This window comes from Chlamydomonas reinhardtii, chromosome 2 (genome assembly GCF_000002595.2).
Source record: "Chlamydomonas reinhardtii strain CC-503 cw92 mt+ chromosome 2, whole genome shotgun sequence".
Taxonomy (NCBI): domain Eukaryota; kingdom Viridiplantae; phylum Chlorophyta; class Chlorophyceae; order Chlamydomonadales; family Chlamydomonadaceae; genus Chlamydomonas; species Chlamydomonas reinhardtii.
The window spans coordinates 6477320-6499507 of record NC_057005.1 but is presented as its reverse complement, the minus strand read 5'-3'; the positions used below and the strand labels follow the sequence as shown (position 1 = coordinate 6499507).

The 22188-nt window shown below is 65.5% G+C and overlaps 7 protein-coding genes across 7 annotated transcripts; 3 read left to right on the top strand and 4 right to left on the bottom strand.

The window, feature by feature from the left end:
* Window positions 1-8: 8 nt before the first annotated feature.
* CHLRE_02g116450v5 (uncharacterized protein) lies at window positions 9-2620 on the bottom strand. The gene is made up of 5 exons (XM_043059974.1): window positions 2213-2620; window positions 1818-1937; window positions 1330-1554; window positions 881-988; window positions 9-606 (listed from the first exon to the last, which is right to left on the bottom strand). The coding sequence occupies exons 1-5, from the start codon at window positions 2366-2368 to the stop codon at window positions 439-441; spliced, it is 777 nt and encodes a 258-aa protein (XP_042927608.1). The 5' UTR covers window positions 2369-2620; the 3' UTR covers window positions 9-438.
* Window positions 2621-2727: 107 nt separating this feature from the next.
* CHLRE_02g116400v5 (uncharacterized protein) lies at window positions 2728-5689 on the top strand. The gene is made up of 8 exons (XM_043059973.1): window positions 2728-2985; window positions 3095-3159; window positions 3303-3361; window positions 3499-3550; window positions 3834-4010; window positions 4434-4654; window positions 4902-5049; window positions 5300-5689. The coding sequence occupies exons 1-8, from the start codon at window positions 2922-2924 to the stop codon at window positions 5396-5398; spliced, it is 885 nt and encodes a 294-aa protein (XP_042927607.1). The 5' UTR covers window positions 2728-2921; the 3' UTR covers window positions 5399-5689.
* Window positions 5690-6001: 312 nt separating this feature from the next.
* CHLRE_02g116350v5 (uncharacterized protein) lies at window positions 6002-9880 on the bottom strand. The gene is made up of 10 exons (XM_043059972.1): window positions 9673-9880; window positions 9305-9417; window positions 8895-8982; window positions 8573-8619; window positions 8132-8225; window positions 7800-7961; window positions 7446-7522; window positions 7218-7243; window positions 6948-7032; window positions 6002-6675 (listed from the first exon to the last, which is right to left on the bottom strand). The coding sequence occupies exons 1-10, from the start codon at window positions 9850-9852 to the stop codon at window positions 6576-6578; spliced, it is 972 nt and encodes a 323-aa protein (XP_042927606.1). The 5' UTR covers window positions 9853-9880; the 3' UTR covers window positions 6002-6575.
* Window positions 9881-9958: 78 nt separating this feature from the next.
* Window positions 9959-12660, bottom strand: CHLRE_02g116300v5 (uncharacterized protein). The gene is made up of 5 exons (XM_001699822.2): window positions 12466-12660; window positions 12310-12395; window positions 11982-12037; window positions 11336-11397; window positions 9959-10800 (listed from the first exon to the last, which is right to left on the bottom strand). The coding sequence occupies exons 1-5, from the start codon at window positions 12586-12588 to the stop codon at window positions 10759-10761; spliced, it is 369 nt and encodes a 122-aa protein (XP_001699874.1). The 5' UTR covers window positions 12589-12660; the 3' UTR covers window positions 9959-10758.
* Window positions 12661-12707: 47 nt separating this feature from the next.
* CHLRE_02g116250v5 (uncharacterized protein) lies at window positions 12708-14649 on the bottom strand. Its single transcript, XM_001699823.2, has 6 exons — window positions 14451-14649; window positions 13984-14232; window positions 13720-13806; window positions 13488-13562; window positions 13322-13375; window positions 12708-13126 (listed from the first exon to the last, which is right to left on the bottom strand). Exons 1-6 carry the CDS (start codon window positions 14481-14483, stop codon window positions 13046-13048), a joined length of 579 nt encoding a protein of 192 aa, XP_001699875.2. The 5' UTR covers window positions 14484-14649; the 3' UTR covers window positions 12708-13045.
* A 101-nt stretch (window positions 14650-14750) lies between these two features.
* CHLRE_02g116200v5 (uncharacterized protein) lies at window positions 14751-16132 on the top strand. The gene is made up of 3 exons (XM_001699592.2): window positions 14751-15101; window positions 15335-15514; window positions 15720-16132. Exons 1-3 carry the CDS (start codon window positions 14872-14874, stop codon window positions 15850-15852), a joined length of 543 nt encoding a protein of 180 aa, XP_001699644.1. The 5' UTR covers window positions 14751-14871; the 3' UTR covers window positions 15853-16132.
* Window positions 16133-16190: 58 nt separating this feature from the next.
* Window positions 16191-21996, top strand: CHLRE_02g116150v5 (uncharacterized protein). The gene is made up of 6 exons (XM_043059971.1): window positions 16191-18680; window positions 18833-18897; window positions 19067-19131; window positions 19292-19440; window positions 19607-19727; window positions 20098-21996. Exons 1-6 carry the CDS (start codon window positions 16306-16308, stop codon window positions 20851-20853), a joined length of 3531 nt encoding a protein of 1176 aa, XP_042927605.1. The 5' UTR covers window positions 16191-16305; the 3' UTR covers window positions 20854-21996.
* Window positions 21997-22188: the final 192 nt, after the last annotated feature.

The window sequence follows — 22188 nt, the reverse complement described above, 5'->3', positions numbered from 1 at the left end:
TTTGCGGCGATAAGTTCCAGCCAAGCGCTGCATGGGCGCCGTCGACGGTCGACCTCCGCAAATAACTGGCTGCATTTCGCGGCGTGGGCAGCACTGCATCGGATAGACCGTATCACATAAGCCACAGCTACCGCTCGCTACACCGACCTTCAGAGCTTGTTCCCCGTCGCCGCGGTCGACGGTCAAACTGCCGCACACACCCTGCTTTGCCCCTGCTGCTGTCACGTTGGCCTCCCGCCCCCCCGTCATGCATCCCGCTGCCCATACACCAGCCGGGAGCGGCACACACAAATGAACGAAGTTCATTGTCTGATGCGTTGAGCGGCGATAAGTTCCAGCCATGAGTCAACGATGAAAAAACCGGCGGCCGCCATGCACTCCCTCCACCATCGGCAGCCACGAGGAGAAACATCATCTGCATGCCACACCCTCTTCCTTTCAGTGCGCCGGCTTGCCGCTGCTGGCGGCCGCGGACACGCTGCTCTTGAGTGTCTTCATCACCGCCGCGGGGTCGGCTGCGCCAAACACGGCGCTGCCCGCCACGATGACGTTGGCGCCGGCCTCCGCCGCCCGGTCGATGGTGTTGGGCGCCAGGCCGCCGTCCACCTGGCAGGCCGGGGGCGCCGTGCAATGGGGTGTAGGGTGCGATTAGTCAGGACAGCACAAGGAAGGCCGTACGGGAGCGGGCGGTGGTGCGGAGGCGCCCGTTCCGTTGTTGGCATGCAGCTCGGCCCCATCACTGGCGCGCTTTTCTCGTGCGTCCCTCACGCGCATCCCTCCTCCCCTTGCTTCCTCCCTCCTGACACAAACCCGCTCCTCCTTGCCCGCATTATGGTCACAGCCACCCCACACCCCACACCGCACGCGTCATCACACCCACCTGGATGTTGAGGTCGGGGAACTTGTTGCGCAGGAAGGCGGCCTTGGCCACCGCCTGCGGCATGAACGACTGCCCGCCGAAGCCCGGCTCCACAGTCATCACCAGCACCTGGGGGCGGGGGCGCCGGCACCCAGCAGCGAGAGGTGTGTTCAGTAGCCAGTTGGGCGAGCGGCGTGCCCGCGTCACCAGTCCTCCATGCCAATCCTCCCTCCGTCTGCATAGCCCCTCCTGCACACGTCAGGCTTCACGCAACGGCGTCCGGGCTTCTACCCTCCTGTAAGAACCCTCCCCGCAACCTCGTCACAGCTCAGCCCCCGCCCAACCTCTTTCCCGGCGCAAGCGTACACAGCCAAACAGAGGGCCTGCGTCCACACGCTTTCCCCCCTGGCTTAACAACTTCACATCAAACCTCCCCCGCGCCTACCCCACGCCTACCCCACGCCACGCACCATGTCCACCAGCCCCTCCGCCACGTACGGCGCCACCAACTCGGGTGGCGTGGAGGGCTTGATCGCGATGCCCACGTGCATGTGCGCGGCCTTGATGCCGCGGCACATGTCCACCACCGTCTGGTTGGCGGTGTCGGGGCTCAGCGCGTGCCAGTCGTCGGGGCCGGGCCCCGCCGCCGCCTCCAGGTGGAAGGTGAACATGTCGGCGCCGGCCTTGGCGAAGTCCTGGAGGGAGCGGGGAGGGGAGGGCCGGGGCTGTGAGGGTGGTGGTGGGTTGGATGAGGTGGTAGATGAGCTAGGGTTTGGGCATTACCAGGTAGCTTTGCGGCCCGCTCATCTTGGCGCGGTGGGCAGCGATGCCAAGTGGCGGCATGCGTGCCTGTGCCCTGCCGCCCCGCTCCTCCTGCTGCGCGGCTCTCGCTGCAGACCTGGATTTCCCTTCCCGCAGCCGCCACCGCCGCCGCCCTACCGCCCCCCCCCGTCCGCACCTTGACCCACTGCTCGGGGTTTGAGACCATGAGGTGGCAGTCCAGGAAGGCGTCCGTGTGCTTGCGCAGCGAGGCCACAACGGGCGCGCCGATGGTCAGGTTGGGCACGAAGTGGCCGTCCTGCGCGAGCAGCAGCATCAACAGCGCAAGTGCCGTGCCGTCATGGGTGTGGGACAGCAGCAGTGTGGTTGAGGGCTTGGCTGGAATGGTGGCAGCAATGCATTGCGTCGAGAGAGCGAAGCGGGGGCGCGGGATGCGTTGTGAAGTGAGCCGTGCGGGCAGGCAAAGCGGACTCACTAGCGCCCAAGCGTGGGGCAACCAACCGCCGTGTCGGTTCGGGAGCCTCCTCGTCCCTTGAGACTCCACTAACACCGCGGATTGGCCTCTTAGCTTACCATAACGTCCACATGCAGCCAGTCCGCTCCCAAGTCGACCATACGTTTGCACTCCTCCGCGAGCCGGGCAAAGTCCGCCGAAAGAATGGACGGCGCGACAGTCGCGGCGGGCCGGTCTTGGCCCGCCGACCGCTTAGGCATTGGCACACGTGTCATTATATACGCGCGCCGGGCCGAGAACGCAGGCGACGGGAAAGCCGGTGCTGAGAGCGTGCGGTGTGTGCCGGAGCTTCAACGCGAATCAAGCCGGTATCAATGAAAAGGACTTCTTTTGATATGCTATCAAAATTCAGCGATTGAAGGTGCCAATTCTTGAGGTGCACCACAAAGTTGTCAGTGTTCAGGCAAGCGCACAAGTATCTTGCAAGGCTCTTTGTGTGGGCGTGCATAGGTGTATATCAAGTAACTATTGACGTCTTCAAAACGGGTTTTGCATGGATGCATAGGAAGCGGGGTCTCCTGCTCATGCGCTTCATGCTCGATCAATTCTACTTTATTTTCTGCTGCATTCGAGCGGCCCGCTGACACGCATATGTCGACTGTATACTATAAAAGCTAACTACACGCTCAGGCAATCTAGAGGCCTTGTCTCGAAGCACTCGTTTTGCACGCTTCCGCCTCACTCGCCTTTATACAAAGCCCTCAACTACTTTGTTTGTACTAGGCACGTTCGTTTAATTTGCGTCATCTAGCCTAAGCCCAAGGCGCCATGGACGGGGAAGAGCAACTTGAGGAGCAGGCGGAAGCGCAGCCCGTTGCCCATTCTCCAGATGGTGAGCCCATGCTTAGGCGTTTGTGACTTGACGTGACAAGATCGGGCAAAGGGAGGGGGCCGCTGCCAGGCACAGCCGTGCCTCACATTCGGCATGGCACGCGCCGCAGAGGAGGAAGAGGAGCCCATTGACATCTTTCAAGCTATTAAAGAGGGGGACTATGAGGCGGTGCAGGTGAGCTTGTGGCTCTGCTCATTGGCGTCGTGTACTGGGCGAGAGGCAACTGCCAACCCACCCAACTGGGGGTTGTCGAAGAGGTTGAATCCTTGCCTGACACTTGACCGCGTCTCATGCCCACTCTCGCCTCCGTTTGTCAGATTGCTCTGGACCGGGGGGCCGACATCGAGCAAACCTCGTCAGGGGGAGTGACGCCTCTGTGAGTCCACATGCACGGGTCACTGCCGGCGGGATGGGGGGATGGAAGGGAAGCGGCACACTTTGCCAGGCCGCGGGCTCACAGGAAGAGGTTTTCAACCGACATCTTACCCGTTGTGACGGCGTGGTGGTTTGCAGGATCCAAGCTGTACAATGTGGGGCCGAGCAAGCCGTGGAAATCTTGGTACAGGTAAGCCGCCAGCTGCACGCCACGTACCTACCACCAAACGGCTGTGTACGGTGACCACGTATCTCGACCCCCGCACGTGCCTCCAGGCGCACCGATGTACACACGGCCTCTCTGCCTACGGCCGCGCACACCCGCACCCCACCCCACCCGCCTCCATTAATGCCACCCCCACCCCGCCGTAGCGTCTCCTGTTTGTTATTAGGAACGGTGAAACACACACACACACACACACACACACACACACACACGCCCTCGCTCCTCCCTGCTACCCGCTCCCCACCAGTCCGGCGCCGACGTGCACGCCGCCACTCGCTCCGGCGACACTGCGCTTCATTGGGCTGCCTACGGCGGCGGCGGGGCGCTGGTGCAGCTGCTGCTGGAGGCGGGCGCCAACGTGGACGCCGTGGGTGACCTGGGCAACAGGCCGCTGCACGTGGCGGCAAGCAGGGGGCACGACCAGGTGCGGAGGAGGGGCAGGAGGAGGAGGTGGAGGTTGTACATACCAGCCCAAACTAAACCAAACCAAGCTAAATCAGCGGATCACAGGCAGGGGGGAGGGAGGGAGGCCGGCTAGGGCGAGGTGGTGGGCGAGGGCGAGGTGTGGATAGTTGGGGGCGCAGGTGCGGCAGCAGGGGTGCGCAGGTCTGGGCGGATGAGGCTGTGTGGTGGGCACCTGGGAGCGCAGCAGGCGGTTGGCGGGGGCGGGCAGGTGGCCATGCCGCGCAGCCCGCCTTGCACTTGCGAGCCTGGTAGGCGCGCTTTGGGCGCCTGCACGCGGTTTGGACCCGAGCCCAACGGGCACTGCACACCCCGTGCTAGATAGCGCAAGCGGAAGGGGAGGGAATACACAGGTCCGTGACGCTGTGTGTACCGTGGCTCGCAGGTGGTGGGTCTGCTGCTGACGCACAACGCGCACACGGCGTTCAAGAACGCGTACGGCAACACCGCGCTGTCGCTGGCCACGGGGGCCAAGGCGCAGGCCTGGATCAAGCGGGTGGCGGAGGGCGGCCCCGGCGAGCGCTCCAAGCTTGCGGCGGAGCTGGCTGCGCTGGAGGCGGAGGCGGACGCCAAGGCGGCGGAGCGGAGGACCAGGGAGGACGCGGAGTGAGTGGGCGCGTGGCGGGCGATCATGGGGGAGGCTGCCCTAGTGTGTTCGATGAGGGGCTGTGGGGTGTGGCGTCCTGTCAGGCAGGCAGGCAGGCTCCCTGGCTACCTGGCTACCTGGCATCGCGGCTGCGTTGCCGAGGCTGGTATGGCGCTAGGTGCCGGACGTCGCGCTTGCCAGTGCTGGCCGTGCTGACGCCCTGCCCCAACCTGCCTTCGTGTGTGTGTGTGTGTGGTGCGGCCGCAGGGCCAAGGCGCGGGAGGAGCGCGCCGCCGCCGCGCGCAAGAAGCGGGACGAGGAGGACGCGGAGGAGGACCGCATTGAGGAGATGGAGCGGGCGCGCATCAAGGCCGAGGAGGAGGAGCGCAGGAGGTTGGAGGAGGAGCGGCTGAGGGTGGGTGCGGGGGTGGGTGGGGGTTCACAGGGCTGGGCGGGGTGCGGGATGTGGGGAAGTGGGAGTTGCATTCCTACACCGGGGCGGGGCGCGGAGTTGCATGGGGTATATGTGGGGCACGTGCGCTGAAGGTGAACGGTGAATCAGTTGGGGGGAAAGAGCGTGGGGATAGGGATCAGGCGGCGAGGTCGACGTGAGATGCATTGAGTCCACAAGACTGACGCCTGCGTGCTTGGCTCGACCTGTGCAGGCGGAGGAGGAGGCAAAACGCCTGGCGGAGGAGGAGGCGAAGCGCGCAGCTGCGGAGGCGCGGAGGAAGAAGCGGGAGGCAGCCAAGAAGAAGAAGTGAGATGGGGAAAGGAGTGCGGTCGGTGCTGGAGGAGTCACGTGGAGGAGCGGAGGAGGCGGGGTGGAGCGCATGGGTGGAGCGGTTAGTCTACGTCAGTTCCGGAGGGAGGCAAGGTTTACGGCAGGAGCGGTCAGGGGCTGGCGGCCGCACGTCCAGTCTATGTTGGGCCCGGGCGTAAACGCTTCCTCCAGACCGTGTTACGGTTTGCCCTGGCAGTGCATCGCTGCAAGACTGGCTGAGCACGTGCTACCTTCTTGGAAGGCATGCAGTGTCATGTAATCTTGATGTTCCGTTTTCCGCGCGACGAGGTCCCACGAGAGCGTTTCATGCGGCTCCCACGCACATGTTACAAGCAACTCCAGTGTTAAGCCTCGTCACGTCTGTGCCTGGCGGGCTACTCATGTTGGTTTGTAGGAAGGGGACCAAGGGTGCCGGTAAGCCGGTTGTATATTGCTTACTGGCGCGGGCCACGTGCGTGCAGCGCATGAGCAGGCCCCAGGTGCCCTTGGGACGCCGCAAGATGCGACCTGATGCTGCTGCTAAGTGCCCAAGCTGTGCGGTGCTGTGCAAGGCCCAACCCCAGACGCAGGGGACATATTATCTGAATGCAACGGGTTACAGGCGCGGCTCTACTCCGCCATGCTCCGCCGCTCATATGCACAACCCCTTCCGCAGAAGGCAATACGGTACCTGGCGTGTCTCCTTCAAGAGCACTACACACCACTGGCCAGTTGACACACCGCCTGCTCCATCCCGACACGACTTTCGCAACGTGCAACATTCAAAAAATGGTTTGCAAAACCGAAGCATCCAAAACGTGTTACCCCGCCTGGATTAGGGGTTTTGGTGCCTTGCCCTTGCATGTTGCACAAGCACGAACTCATATGCAACAACTTGTGGTCAATAATCATGCACATTCTGCTTCTTCGATTCGTGCCTACCCATGCCTACATGCTTTTGCTCTGATGCGTCCTTATTTGAGCCCAACTGCGCGGCCGTGCACATAGCCGACGCAATATGCCGTTTGGGCACCCATGCATACATCCTACTCATACCTGCAACAAGCCATCCTAAGCCGTGCCACGCACACAGCTAAGCCTTGCCCGCCTCTCATGTTGCCACCTGCATTCCTTGCGGACCACGGCCGCCATGCCGCTCCTACCAGCAGTGCAGCACCTTAGGCGCGCTTGACAGCAGCGTCCATCCGCTCATCCTCACTGCCAGCCAGAACTTGGAAGGGCTCGGCGTACCACTCAATGTCGTTGTCCTCGGTCATCCTGTGTTGTGCAGGGTGTAGTGGCGGCGTGTTGAGTGGTGAGGCGTCGGCATGGCCAGGTGAGAGCACACGTGTGTTGCAATGGAACGTTAAACGCAAGGGATAAGCATCAGCGAAATGTACGCTAGTGTAACAAATGCAAGACGCCGCCGAGTGCGCCAGGCTGCGTGTGAACCCCGCCCTTGACACTCCCCCCGTGGTCCCAGCTGCACTGCCACGAGGGGGCACTGACACACATCCGCTCCTACACCCGCCTACGACCCCGCCACTCACTCGCGCAGGTTGTGGAATGTCTTGCTGGTGATGTGGTCCATGTAGGCATCCAGGTCATCCCAGCCGCCGCGCAGCACGTAGTGGTCTGGGAGGAGGGGAGCGAGGGGAGGGGACGAGGGGAGGGGAGGGGACGAGGGGAGGGGAGGGGTAGCGAAGTGGGTTGAGGAAAGAATGGTCAGGGCAGCCTGGGTTGTGTACGCATAAGGCTGGGGCGTCAACTGGGTTCCCACACAAGTCTCGTTACCCAGTCAGGTGCCCGCGCACACTCACGGTTCATGGTGGCGAACTTGCGCAGCCTGCGGGGGGGGGGGGGGGGCACAGCAGCAGACCGGTGGGCAGGGCGTGTGTACGTGGGGCAGGGGTCCGCCACATGTACATGTCGGCACCATCTACACCCCACACGCAGCTCTACACTCATATTCTCGCACGCAGGACGAAGCCCGCAAACCTCAAACCCGCCAGATTACCCTCCCACGCCCCTTGCGTCCTTCCACTCACACGTAGAAGCGGTTGCTGTCCTCCTTGTCCACCACGCGGTCCTGGATGTCCTCAAACGCGTCCACGAACTCGGTGTGCTGCGTGTTTGGGGGGGGGGAGGGGAAAGGATCGTGGGAAACGCTGGACGGGAGGCATGAGGTTTTGGGGGAGCATGGAGGAGTCTTGGGGCGGGGTGGGGTAGGGATGCGGTTGGGATGGGTGAACCGCGGATATGGGGTAGGTTGGGTCTGACGCTAGCCGTTGTTGCCTTACGGGGGTCAGCTGGCTGGTGGGCGCGCTGTGGGCCAGCCGAGCATCTGGGTCAGCTCCAAGGCGGCTGTCAGCAACTCCCTATCCACTGCCACTGTTACTCACGGTGGAGGGCGGCACGTGGAAGTTGACGGCGATGTGGGCGGTGGTCTCGCGAGGGTCCACCTCGTCTGCGTCCATCTCGCGGTCGCGGCGCCGGGTCACGCGCGAGCTGGAGCGCTCGGCGGCGCGGCGGGCAACCTCGGGGCCACGGGCAGAGCGGTACTCCTGTGGGCGGCACACGGGGCGAGGGTGGTGAGGAGGGTGCCTGGGTGGTGTTCTCACCATTCCGGAAACGGGGAAGGCGGGGGGTGTTGATGGTTCAGATGGGTAAGCGTCCAAGCAATAAGCGGGCGGGGGGGGCGGGAATATGTTTGGGGGGGCGGGCAGGCGCTCACCCGCTTGGTGTCGCCTGCAGCCTCCAGGGGGTAGAGTGTGAACAGGATGTCGTTGTCCTCAATAAAGTCCATGAAGTCCCGCACGTCGCTGGTCCTGTGGGGGTGGGGGGTGGCAATGAAGGGAGCGGGGGAAGGGGCGGGCGTTACTCGCCCAAGCCCAACGAAGTAGGTCCCAAGAGTCGAGGACTCTTTGCATGCCGGAATTGTCGCCGGAATCGGGGGCAGGGGGCAGGGCGACGGGGATGGGCAGGAGGCCGCAGATGGCAGGCGGTGTACTCTTACGGTATTGCGTGCAAGGACAGCGGCAGGAACTCCCTTGTGGCAGCGCAGCAGCAGCGGCCGATGCAGGTACCCGTGCACTCGCCTCCCTCGCCGCTGCCGAGGCGACGCAGCACAGGCCCCGACCAGACCCGCCCCGGGCCCCCTCCCCTCAACACTCACTCGCAGTGGTCCATCCAGTCCTCGAAGGTGTCCCACTCGGTGTAGGTCTACGTGTGTTTGGGGTGGGGTGGGGTCGGGGGGTAAAGACGTTGGGAACGGAGTGATAAGTCACAATGCGGGCGCGGGGCGGCGCAGGGTGCAGCACAGGCACTCTGCGATGGGGGCAGGCGGGGCCCCGGTGCTCGACCCAAATCTAGCCCATGGCTCAACCAGGCTTCGCCACCCCAGCATTCCTGCCCTTGCAGACCCGCCCCAGCCCCCTTTTTGCGCACGCACATCCCCACGCACCCACGCGCACACACGCACAGCGTCCCCGCCCCACCCAGAAGTCGGTGTTGTCGGTGAGGGTCTTGGACATCTGGTAGAAGTCCAGTCCCTTGGCCTTGCTGCAGGTCTTCTCAGTGCGCATCCTGGTGGGGCGGGGTGATGGGTGGGGCGGGTGGGGGTGGTTCATGGGTGGTGGGTGGTGGGCGGGGTGGCGTGGGTGGTGGGGTGGGGAGCCACGTCCGGGTGTGCTCTGCTGGCATATGCCGCAGGTGCTACCGTATGCGACTCGGTGGGACATGGGGCGACCCACACCTGCCTCTGGCACTTGCCGCCCCACCGCCCCACATACCAGCCTCAAAGCGCCACCCCTTATCGCTGACCCCTGATCCGCGCCCCCCTGAACCACGCACCTACTTGGACTCGCTCCCTACCCCGCACCCCTGCGCCCCCGCCCGCGCCACCCACCACTCCTCCATAAACTTGTCGTGGCGGTGGGGCGGCACCTCGAACTTCATGCCGAAGTACACGGGCTCGTCCTCAATGTCCTTGCCGCGACGGGACAGCCGCTCCTGGATCCACTGCAGGGGGCCGGGGGTGGGGTGGTGGGGGAGGGGCCCGGGGAGGGGGGCAGGGGGCGGGGAGGTAAGCGGAAGCCGGGAAGGGAGCAATGGAGGAGGGAGGGATAGGTCGGGCGGCGCGTTGCGCAACTCTTGCGCAACCGCATAAAGCGCAACACATAACCTTGCACATAACCCCCCGACGCCGCGCACGCTGTACGGGGCACACCCATATCCCGCTGCCCCCCTATAGCGTCACGACAACTGGCAACTCACGCGCACGGCGGCGGCGTTGGCGGGTGTGTCGCGCAGCCGCAGTGCCGACGACGTCCAGGCGGCGGCGTTGGCGGACACGTCGGCACCGCGCAGCGCCGCGGGCTCGCGCCGCGCGCCGCAGGCGACTGCCAGCGCCGCCACGCAGCACACCAGCAGCAGTGCGGCCGAGCGCCGCGCCATCTTGTTCTTGTTGTTGGCGGGGTGGGGGGAGAAGGTGCTTGGGGAGACCAGCGAAGGGCGAGGTTGAAGGGCAGCGCTAGGAGGTTAGGGACAAGAGTTTCGGCCGACGGTATCTTGAGACGCACAAAGGTTGCAATGCCGCGCAAAGCTTTTGACCCCGGCGGCAAGCGCCGATCCCGCAGTGCCGCCGTACCGTTTTTTTCCGACACGCCGCTCGATTCAAGCGGCCGATTCCCCGGCGAAATGCTTCCCGAGAGTATAACACTGGCATTCGAAAGCAGAGAGCTATACCGGCTTCGCGAAAGCTTGAAACGGGCTGTAGCAGATACAAGGTTCCGAAACAGCAAAGCGTTTCTTTCCCCCTGACGAAACGCTAGGTCACGGCTGACGCCGGCCGCCACGTGTGCACACGCTTCCAACACCAACCCCCAAACCCCAACACGGACCCATGGGACTTCCCCGCTGGTGGTGTAAAATAACGTTGCCGGCTGCCCTGGGTGCTCATTCCCCTGTGGCTTTCTCTCTGCTCATCCTGTCACAGACGAGCGTCCCGCGGCCCCAATGCAGCTGACCCTGCCGGCTCCAACCGCCGCCCAAGCTGTGCAGCTTGGCACGTCGCACCTTTACCCCCCTCCGCCAGGCCACACGCCCCTGCTGCCACAACGCCTACACAACGCCTCCACCACCCCGCCAGGGGCTGCTCCCCTACCACACACGTTCACCACCACTGCTTGGCTGCGGCCACCACGCCAGTGGGTACTGCTACTGCCATTCCGCCAGAGCGCAATGCGCCCCCGCCACCTGCTGCGCCTCTGCTACTGCTGGTGCGGCTGCTACTGCCTCCGCCTCCCCGGCGCCTCCACCACATCGCCACCACCGCCACCGCCTCCGCCACCGGCGATGCCGCTACCCGTGCCGCAGCTTGATGCCCTTGTTCTCCAGGATGTCCTGTGTGCATATATTTGTGTGTGCGCGTGTGTGTCAGGGTGCATGTTGATCTCGGCTCCGCCTACTCACTGCCCAGCAACACGCCCTAGCAATAACGACAGACAGCCGCTATGCAGGCGTGTGGTCGCCCCCCTGGCTCTTGCCGGCGAGCCGGGCGGTGGGCGGGCCGCATGGGCACGTGGCCGCCAGGCCTCGCCGGCCCCTGGCCTGGGCCTGGCCGGCCCGTCCCCGCTTCACACTTGCGCTTTTAATCACTCCGTTCTCCATGAAGGCTACACCCCACGGCTTCATGGCCAAGCAGTTGCGCCCAACAAATTCCTCATTTGGGGCAGTGGACCGGAAACGCCGCCAGCCTGCCCCCACGAGCCACCCCGCCACCCGCCACCCGCCCGCCACCCACCCCGCCGACCCCCGGCCACTACCTCCCCGCCGGCCGCCGCCGTGTTCTGCCGCGCCGCGCGGCAGTCTGCCCGCCCCCCCTCCCCGCCCTGCAGCGCTCCCGCCCTGCAGTGCTCCTGCCCTGCAGTGCGCCCACCTGCAGCTCATCCGGCGGGTCGTCGTTGACCGCCATGGCGTACGAGCCCGGCACGTACTTGCCTGCACAGGCATGGGGGAGGGTACATGCTTGATTAATTAAGAAGGGAAGTTACAGCCAAGCCAGGGGTGAGGGGGGGCGCCAGGCGGTACAGCAGGTGCACACGGGTGTTGAAGAGACGCGCGCGTGCTTGGGTGGATGGGTGGGCGGGTGGGCGCATGTATCGCCCTGAACCACCGCATTCCAGGAACGGATTCCCTGCTGGCAAAGTAAGCTGCATCACGTGCAGGCGTGCAGCTCTCTGCGCCTGTGCCTGCGCCCGTCAGCTGCGAGCCACCAGGAGGCCACCGCCTCGGCCTCGTCAGTCCTGATAGCAGCCGCTGCACTGCGCCCCCGCCCCCTGCCGCCGCCGTGGCCGCCGACCCAGCCCCCCGGCCTTCCCGCGCCGTAACGCCCCCAGCGCCCCTGTCCTGCGCAGACGCGGTCCATCTAAGCCCGTCAGACGTCAGGCCTCGATCCAGTGTCCCTCCTAGTCTCGACCTTTCTGTAGCCCCAACCTCGCCCCGCAGCCCCTGCCAACAGCCCCTGACACCCGCCAAGCCTCAGGCCCCCGGGGCGCTCGGCTGTGTGTGTGCGCCCTGCTCACCCAGGTGCAGCCACTTGCAGGCCCAGCTGGACTTGGGGTCCATGATAGAAATCATCCTGTGTGTGGTGTGCGGTGCCAAGCACAGACAAGGAAGAGGACTTCACAGACGGCCCAGCTGGGCAAGTACGTGGGCCCGTGTTGTGGCCGGCGCCCTCTCCAGCCTGCGTCCGGGCCCGCTCGCCCCGTCTAACCCCGCCCGCCCAACCCCATCCCTGCTGAAGACACTCATAGCCTCAGTGCAGCTCCCGTCCTTGCGGTGCGGCCGCGGCCCGTGCCGGCTGTTTCACGGGCCGTCACCCAGGAAGCCCCCGCAGCCCGCTCGACTCACCCCGAGAAGTTGGGAGTGGTGAAGTCCTCAAAGGAGATGCTAGGGCCCATGATGTTTCTACAGTTATCGCAGCCCTGGTCCGCAAACTGCGACAAGCAGGTGGTGCACTGCGTTACCAGCGCGTTCACAGCAGCGTATTCGGGCGGGGATCCTCACCTGATTGCGCGACTTAATTAGCCGGCATACATAGCAGCATACTAGCGTTTTGTTGGTGAGAGCGAAGTCTGCGGGGTCCCTGTTAGCCTCCAGGTGAGCGGGGACATCCGCATAGCGCTCCATGGTTTGTTGCTGCGGCCTCCCCGCCTCCTGAACCTAGCACAATGTCTTCAAATATATGTCTACTTCTTCTCAATGAGGCTTACAGGTCCTGGTACTAGTGGCAGTGTGCCGACCAAATTGCCTCGCGCTTGTTACAATTTTGTTCCACAAAGTGATTCCCGTGTGCTGCAGAAATCAGTTTGCATCCAAAACACAGGCACCGAGTCAACCCCGCCCACAAGACACCATCGCCACCCGATGCAAAGTGCCGGGCCGGCCGGCCGGGCCGGACCATCGCCACCCGATGCAGGGTGCCGGCTCTCCCGCCTTCCTCCGCGGTCTCAGACCTATTCACCTCCTCGACAGCCTCCCTTCAACAACTAAGCACTTAGCTTCTGCATACGCTGCTTTCTCTACCGCCTGCTTCTGCCCTTTGGGGTTGCCGAAAAGCTGCCGCTTCGGCGCCGTGACGACTGCCTCACTTGGGCGCCAGCTTGGCCTTGGCGAGGTCAGACACCGTCTTGTTGTCCGCCCGCCCGCCGGTGCGCGCCATCACAGCCTGCAGCAGAACACAGCCACCGGGAGTGGTACAGGCATGGTGCAGCCGTTGATGAGAGAGTGCGCCGACCCCTGTCTTCATGCCTGGGAGCAAGCCAGTAACCCGGCGCCCGGACCCAGCGGCACTGCCCCTTGCTTTCCCGTCAGTCCTGAGGGACCTCCCCAGTCCTAGCTCCCCAGCCCTCTTCAAACCCACCTTCATGACCTGCCCCATGGCCTTGGGCCCGGACAGGTTCAGCTCAGCAATCACCTGCGGGGCCCATGGCATTGATGTGAGACCTCGAGCACGGCCTCCGTGTTTGCTTGGCACCAACGAACCACTACGCCGCCGCTGCGCCCCCCCCCGGCCCCCAATGACTTACCGCCACCACCACCGCCTCCACCTCCGCCGCACTTAGCATGGCGGGCAGGTAGCTCTCAAGCAGCGTCAGCTCCACCTGGGGGCCAGGACAGGTGAGCACCTCAGCTCCATCGGCACAGCGATCGCTATGAGTAAGCATGTACATTACCATGCGGTCAATTGGCTCTAACCCTCATCATGCCGGGAACCCCCAGTCCCTGCACGCCCGCCCCCGTTCCTGCTGCCGCCCTCACCTGCTCCTTAGCCACCAGGTCCTCCCGCCCACCGGCCTTGTAGCTGTCGATGGAGTCCTTACGCTGCTTGACCAGCTTCTGAATTACCTGTCACGAATTTGGTCAGCGGGTGGGCATGGTGGGTTGAGGAGGGCGGCGGACCAATGGTGCCTGTTGCTGACAGCCAGGCGGGCGACAAACTGACAACAAACATGTGGGCGGGACAGCAGCAGTATCTGACTTTCTGCGCCGCGCCTGCGCCTGCGGCCCGCACGGCGCCCTCACCTTGATGACCTCCTCATCATTGACGGCGCCACCCGCCTCGCGCAGCTCGATCTCCCGCTGCTTGATGGCGGCGTTGAGGAAGCGAATGGCGTCCAGACGCGCCTGGTCCTTGGCCTTCATGGCGTCCTTCATGTCAGACTTGATGCGGTCCACAAGAGAGGCGGCGGCGCCACCGGCGTCGGGGGCGGCGGCGGCCGCAGTGGCGGCGAAGCCGCGCGAATGCAGCGGCGGCTGTGCCGGGGTGGGGAGCTGTGGTGGGGCGTGAGCAAGCAGGGGCAGCGGGTGGGGGCAGAGAGCGCGGAGGGAGCTGTGGGGTGCGGGCAGGGGCCGCAGGGGTCCGGCACGAGGCCACAGGGGTATGCGTGCTGAGTTGAATTGTGCAGGCTGCATCAGACGGCAAGTAGTGGCACCTCATGATATACAGGGCAGCGCCAAACGGGCTCTGCGGCTCTGACGTGTGCACCCACCATGACGCCGCGCGACGCGGCCGAGGGCGCCATCCCGCTCACGAGGCTAGCCGATTTCACAGAGCGCAGATAGGTGCAGAACAGGCGTACGCTAGGGACCCGTGCAGTGAAGCGCGACATTGCACAAGCGGCGTTACGGGAAGTCGAGGCGAGCATGGTTGCGAGCGAGGTAATTGAGTTGCACGCACGGAGCAGAAAGATCGGTAATGGAGGAGTATTATCGCGCTACCGGAAGGGGTTTGCTTGCAAAGGCCAATGGGTCCGCGACGATGCGACCTGTGAGCTGCATTATAATGTTAAACGCATATGCAGTTGCTACACAAGCTCTTGCAACCTGTAAATTCACGAGACGTGCACCCTTCCGGAAGTTGACTTTCCCGCTGGCACCTTTCATTAATTGTCGCTCTATTAAGGCGTTCCAATGGACTTGTTAGGTGACTACAGTGACTCTGACAACGAGGAGAAAGCTGCCAGCCCTCCCAGCAAGCGCAGCGCGGGGGACACGGCGCGGGGGTCAACAGGCGCGGGCGGTGCTGGGACCTCGTCCGTCCCACAGCCCCGCAACGCGGCCCCGGAGCCAGCACCAGTAACAGGGCTATTTAACCCATTCGCTCCGGAAGGAAGCGGGGGTGGCAGCGGTATTGGCTCCGGGTACGTGACTTGCGGAGGCCGCACCTGCGGGATGGCAAGCCTGCAAACCGTGGCACCGCCAGTGCTGTTTACCCAACACTAAGTGCTGTTTACCCAACACGACCTACCGTTCTCGCCCAACTCCCTTGCTCCACCTCCTCCACCTCCGCCTCCTCTGCAAGCATCGCATTTCCTGCGCCCTCAACCACCATCCCATCCCCGCCACGCCTCACCACGCGCCCTCTCAACCACAGGGCCTCTCCCTCTAGCGGCGGCAAGCGGGGCTACGGCCAGGTGACCGGCAGCAGCGCGGGCCGCTCGCAGCCGGCGCCCGCCAAGGCCTCGCGCTCGGGGCCGGGCGGTGCCACTGCCGCGGGGCCCAAGCCTGCTTTCGGTGCGGGCATGCTGGTGCCGCCGCAGCTGCGACACGGGAGGTGCGTGGCGGGCTGGTGGCCCGAGCCGGCCTCCTCCAGCTGGGTGACAGCTAGACCCGGGGGGCTTGGGTGTTGCGGCATGTAATTTGTCTGGGCGGGAAGCGGATAGAGCGGGCCTGGCTCGGCACAGGGCACCCGGCGTGCGCTCGCCTCCACTTGTACTCCCTGCGAACGCCGCGACCTCTCCCCCTTCGTCGCCTCACAGGGCCAACGTGTCCACCGAGGACGTGGAAAAGCTGTTCACCAAGGGCAAGCTGGAGGCGAAACAGCAGCAGCAACAGCGAGGAGGAGGGGCGGCAGGAGGCGGGTCTGCGGCTGGGGGCGGCGCGAAGAGCTAGGAGCTGGGCTCAGGGCGGAGCGTAGGTAGTGGGGTTTGGGCTGGCAGCGGCAGAGGAGCACGGCGTGTTTGCGCTGCCGCGGTTGTGGGCTGGTGGTGCTTGCAGCTCCGTCAGATGGCATGTTTGACATGGAGGAGGTGGCACAGCGGACACAGCGGACAGGTCGCCGGGTGGTTGCAGCGGAGCGGGGGGGGGGGCGTGTGCAGGCAGCTGGTATGGGTCGCGCCTGGGTACTTGCCTGGAGGCGTCCACTTTAAAGCGCATGTAAGCCCAGTCTGCAATTCCTCGGTCCATTACCTGTATCCACATGTTACAACCCTCTCTGCAGCTAGTGCAAAGTCGGTATCAAATCGACCCAAGGGCCGAAGCACTTTTGCGTGGGTCGATACCGCTTTCTGCCAATCTTTCAAACCCCAATAGCATGGCCAGTTAACACTCCGCCTGCTGTAAGCCATGCGCAGCTCACCACATGCGCGCCGGGTCGGTGGGGCGGCTCCGGGTGCAGCCGCGGGCGCCGCCCCGTGCCTCGCCACTGCGCCCTTCTCTCCTGACGACGCGGATGCTGAGCAGCACAGTGCGGGACGCTGGAGTCGACAGGCACTGGCGGGCGAACCCGCAGGCGTGGCGCCGCCTCGCTTCGCCGCCAGCAGTGAGATACAGCCGGCCTCGGCCGAAGGCGGCAGTGCCGGCGACACCGGTACCGCCGGCTCTGGGCTGACAGTGGCTGACACGGCATCGGCGGGGCGCAGCCACCGGCGGCTCGCGGCCACGGCAGCCGCCGCGCTGCTTGGGAACGGCGGCAGTCCACAACAGTACAACGCCCAGGTGGCGAGGGGCGGCGGCGCGGGTGGCTCAGGCCGCTACAGCGCGCCTCCGTCGCCGCACATGCGCGCCCCTGTGCCTGGCGCTGCGGCCGTCAGCGGCAGCCACGGAGGCGGCATCAGCGGGCGGCGCGGCGGGCTGACGACGTGGATGGCGGGCCAGCTGTCAGCGGCGCTGGCCATGACGACCTCATCCCCGGGGCCGTCGCCGTCGGCGCTGCCGCACACGGCCATATGCTCGCCACGCCGGCTGCACGCGCCGCTACTGCCCTTATCCGGTGGCAGCAGCGGCAGTGGCAGCCACGCCGGAGGCGGCAGCAGCTGCGGGCCTGGAGGCATGGCTGCTGTCTGCGGGGTCGTCGGCCCCGGGCGGCGGCGGCGGCGGTTGCTGCTGACAGGGGTGGCGCTGCTGCTGGTGGCGGTGGCGGCGACGGCGCTGCTGGTTCAGCATCCAGCGGCAGGCGGCAGAGGCGAAGTGACGCTGCCTAGCGCTGCTGCTGCAGTGCAGGCGGGAGAACCCGCAGCGGCGAAGCACTGGGAGGGGCACTGGGAATCGGGCTGGGGCCGTGCGCCCTTCTTGGCGACCGCACGCCACGCTAGCGCCGGGGGCCTCTCCGCTGGCGAAGGCGCCGGTCAGGTGGCTCAGCGGAATCACTCCGAGGCAACGGCGCCTGGCGCCCGCAGTCGCGCCGGGGGCGGACCAGCCAACTCCACATCAGCACACCATCCAGCCATGCCGCTGCCTGTCTCAGCTAGCACAGCGGCTGACCCGGGTGGCAGCGGCGGCGCTGACGCCTCGCAGCCGCACGCAGCCTCCACACCCACAGCGACGGTCGTGCCTAATGACGACGCTACCAGTGCCCTGGCCGCCGCAGTGCCGGCTCCCGGCAGAACGCCCGCAGCACGAGCAGGCGGCGCCACCGGCCCTGTAGCCGCACCAGCGGGGAACCTGACAGCAGCACACAGCAGCAGTGGTTCTGCGGTTCCGGAGCCAGGTGCAGCCCAGGCAGTGCTACCAGCACCTGCGCCGCTTCGCTCAACTGGGTCTGTACGGGATGCCTCCAAACAGGCAGGGAGCGAGCCTGGGGCTGCTGTGGGGGCTGCAACAGCCAGGAGCCCACTAAGGCGGCAGCCCGCAACCGCCACTGATCCGGCCGCCGCCACCGCAAATGGTGCCAAACAGCAGGCAGCGGCGGCGGTGCAGCCAGCAGCCGCGGTGCGGCAGGCTGTCGCCGCCGCCTCAGCGCTGCCTGCCACGACCGACAAGCAAGCTGCTGCGGCGGCGCTGGTGGCGGCGGCGGCTGAAGCGGCGGCGCTGCTGCGGGAGCGTGAGGCGGCGTTGGAGGGACTGCTGCTGTCAGTGGGGGCGGATGACACGGTGGGCCGAGTGGCGGCGGTGTCGTCATCCGGGCCCATGCCGGCACTGGAGGGCGGCGCCGCGGGTGGGGCTGGGGCTGCAGATGGGCCTGGTCGGCAGCGGCAGGCGCAGCAGCAGGCGCAGCAGCAGGCGCAGCAGCAGGTGCAGCCTCAGACGACAATCACCAGCACCCCCGGCCCCGTCGCAGCAGGGCTGGAAGCGGGCGTCGGCGCACTGGCGACGGCTCGCGCCGCGCTGATGCGGCACCCGGGCGGCTTCATCCCGCGCATCATACACCAGATCTACGGCCTCTACGACGCAGCTGACGCCGCCACGCCCGGCGCTACAGCAGCTGCGCCTGCAGCCGCCACAGCCAACCTCGCAGCCGCCTATGGCGGCAGCATCGCCGTCGCCAGCAACATCCGCGCCCCTGGGCGCATGGTGGCCGACGGCGCACCAGCCGCGCCGGGCGGTGTCGGTGGTGGCGGCGGTGGCGATGGGCTGCAGCACCTGCCGCCGCTGGCTCAGCGCTCTGTGGAGTCGTGGCGGCGGCAGAACCCGGGCCACACGCATGTGCTGTGGGGCGCGGCGGATGTGGACGCGGCGGTGCGGCTCATGTTCCCAGCCTTCGCCGCAGCCTGGGACTCGCCGTGAGTAGGTGGGCTGTGGGCGCGCTTTCACTGCAATGCGTGTGATTTTCCACAGGTCTGCGTGGGGCGCTCGACTGTTGGAGCGAGTTGGCTCGTTACTGGCCACTGAACGTGGTCAGCGCGCATGTGTGCGCACTGTGTGCCGCGCGCAGGTCGTTCCGGGCGCTGCCGGTGCTGCGAGCTGACCTGGCCCGATACCTGCTGGTGTTCGCATTCGGTGAGGGCGCCGGGAGGGTGTGGCGTCACTGGTTGCGCGGAGGTTGCGGTTGGGACGGCGACTTGTTGGAGCGGGCCGGCGCTCGTGCTGTGCGTGTGCGCGGGCAGCAGGGCCTTGCTACCACTCAACAGCTTCATTTGCTGAATGGGTTCTTTGCCCCTGCATGCAGGCGGTGTGTATGCGGACACGGACACGCTGTGCCTCAAGCCCATTGACAGCTGGACCCAGGGATACGTGAGTCGAGCTTGGTGGGGGAAGAGGGGGATCACAGTCGCCAGGAAGCGGGCCGCAACCTGCCGGCATTGTGGCATCCGTGGGAAAGGAAGTGTACAGTTGCGTGCGGGCTCTGGAGCCGACGAACACCGCATATGCCCGTGCACTCCCTGGGACGTAGGGCCCCGGAGTGAGCGCCATCGTGGGCGTGGAGGCGGACGCGGGCGGCATCCCGGGCTGGTGGCGGCACTGGGGCCGGCAGCTGCAGTTCTGCCAGTGGGCCTTCGCGGCCGAGCCCGCGCACCCGCTGTTGGCGCATGTGGTGTTCAGGTGGGTGGGTGGGTGGGTGGACGGGGCCGGCCGGCGTGCAGGCAATCCGCGGCATGGACGCCCCAGGGTGGTGGCCGTGGTGCCAACTGGACGGCCGGCCACAGCTCACGCGCCACCCCGCCCCCCGCCCCTCGCGCCCCGCCCCCCGCCCCATACCGACACACAGGATCTCTGAGCTGCTGGAGGCGGTCCGGCGGCGCGGCGGCTCTGTCCACGTGGACGACGTGACCGGCGTGACGGGGCCCACAGTCATGACAGACGCCGTGTACGAATACCTGAGGGCCAAGGCACGTGTGCGTGCATGTGTGTGCGTGTGCGTGTGTGTGTGTGTGTGTGTGTGTGTGTGTGTGTGTGTGTGTGCGTGTGTGTGCGCGAGCGTGCGCGCGTGTATATGTCTCATAGTGAGGATGGGCGGGATGAGGCAGCTCTGGATGGGGATTGAGAGCTTGGGTATTGACAGCTTGGGCGCTAAAACGCAAATGTAAATGACGGTGGAAGTTGCATCTCCCAGGCCACGGAAGCGCCTGCTCTGTGGCGGATGCCCGCTTTGTGGCAATACAAATTGTCACGTGCCTTGTTCACGCACATCAACAGACGCGCTCTTAACACGCGCCCTCTTCCATTGTGCTCTTCCACCCACCCATCCGCCCCACACAGGGCCGCAACTACACGCAGTTCTTCGGCCTCACCACCGGTGTCCTGGTGGGCGGCGACAGCACGGCGCTGGAGCCGGCGGCAGCAGCGGCAGCAGCAGCTGGCACCGCGGCGGCGGTGGCAGGAGGACCGGCACCCGGGACTGCGGGGGCTGCGGGAGCCCCTGCGGTCGGCGCTACCGCACCCGGAGGCAGTAGCAACAGCAACCGCAGTAGCGACGCCACCAGTAGCAACAGCACCGGCGGCAGCAGGAGCGACAACATTGGCGGAGCAGGTGGTGTCGGCGGAGGCGGCGGTGGGGGTAGCGACAATGCAGGCTCTGCGACGGGTGGCGGCGGTGACCTGCTGCTCGTGCTGCCCATCACGGCCTTCAGTCCGGGGGTGGGGCACATGGGGGCGGGGCCGGTGACACACCCCGAGGCGCGTGTGCAGCACCTGTTCGGTGGCAGCTGGAAGAAGTTGGGGGCGACAGCAGCAACAGCACCAGCGGCAGGAGCAGCAGGAGCAGGGGCAGCCCCACAGGCGCTCTCACAAGCACCGTTGCAGGTGCAGGCAGCGCTGCCGGTGCGAGTGGCCCTCCCGGTGCAGGTGCAGCCGCAGCCGCAGATGCGGGCAGCGCACCAGCCGGCCAAGGTGGCGGCTGAGGTACCGGCCAGCCCTGGGCTGCAGGCAGTGCTGCCGGTGGCGGGCGCCCTAGCAGGGGCGGTACCGGTGTCCGCCAGCCCTGTTATGGAGGTCGTTGCGGTCGGGGGCGGATGAGGTGGGGGCCTGTTCATAGCAAGTGGATGCAACTGTCGGAGGATGCCGCAGTGCGAATCATGCGTGCGTTGGGTTCGGTGAGGTGAGTCTCACTGGGTGAGTATGGTATGGAGGTGGAACTGGCAGGGTCCGTGTGGGGCCCGTGTACCTGGAGTGGCGTTTCCTGTTGCGTTGGCAGTGCCTGGAGCGGAAATTGAGACCTTGACAGATGACAATGACCACGTTGGACATGGCGGGGTTGGGCAAGATGGCGGCGGAGGCCATTCGGGCGAAGTTCGATAGCCCTGAGGCCTATTCTGCGTACATGGCGGGGTTGGTTCGGGCGAAGTTTGATAGCCCTGAGGCCTATTCTGCGTACATGGCGGGGTTGGGCAAGATGGCGGCGGAGGGCCTGCGGGCAAAGTTTGCCGACCAGGAGGCCTTTGTGAATTATATGCAGGAGCTGAAGCAGGGTGTGTGTTATGGCAAGTGGCGTGTGTTGCTTGATGTGGTGGGCACGGCCCTGGCCTCATATGCTGCGGGCAAGCTGTGGTGCCTGCTGTGCCTGGCGCTGCGGCCGGCCAGGCCAGGCAAGCCGAGTAAGGGGTATTCCAGCGTTTGCTGCCATAGTTGCCGCAATATGTTTACAGTCAATGATGGCTTTGTTATTCGCAAGAAAGGTGGTCAGTGCATGGGCAAGCTGACGGAGCTGGCGGTGGTGGCGCGCAAGGTGATTGAGAAGGCGGCGGCGAAGGAGAAGGCGAAGCAGCAGCTGGCGGCGGCGAAGCAGGCTAAGGAGGTGCTGATCATTAGCGACAGTGACTGAGGCGTCATAGGAGAACAGTGGACACGGGACCCAATACCTAGGTAACGTAATTTGCTGTAGGGGTTGCCTGGGCCATTGGAACGGCGACAGCGTTCGGTTCTTCATCTTTTGGTACGGGTGGCGCAAACCAGCCCAGAGGCAGCAGGCGACGGACCGCACGGCACAGTATTATTACAAGGGCGTTAGGGCGACATGGATGATGGGCGGTGGTATCAGTACTTGAGCGACATCTGCGCTCTGGGTGCGCCGGCACTCTGTGATCGGCTGCAGCGGCACGGTCGGCTCCAGTAGCAGTTGTCTTGGCTACGAATTGTGTTCGTGCCGACCCGTACTACACTCGTGCACGGCTACACAAACCCGAGTAGGGCGCTCCAGCTAGGTGAGCTAGGCCAGCCGTGATCAGCGCCGCTGAGGATTTAGCCGCGATGCAAGCGCGATGCCCGTTCGCAAAGGCGCGCCTGTTCACTGCCGACGCCGGTGGGAACAAGCGCCGGGCGGCAGGCTGAGGGAAGGTCGCCACACATCGTTTT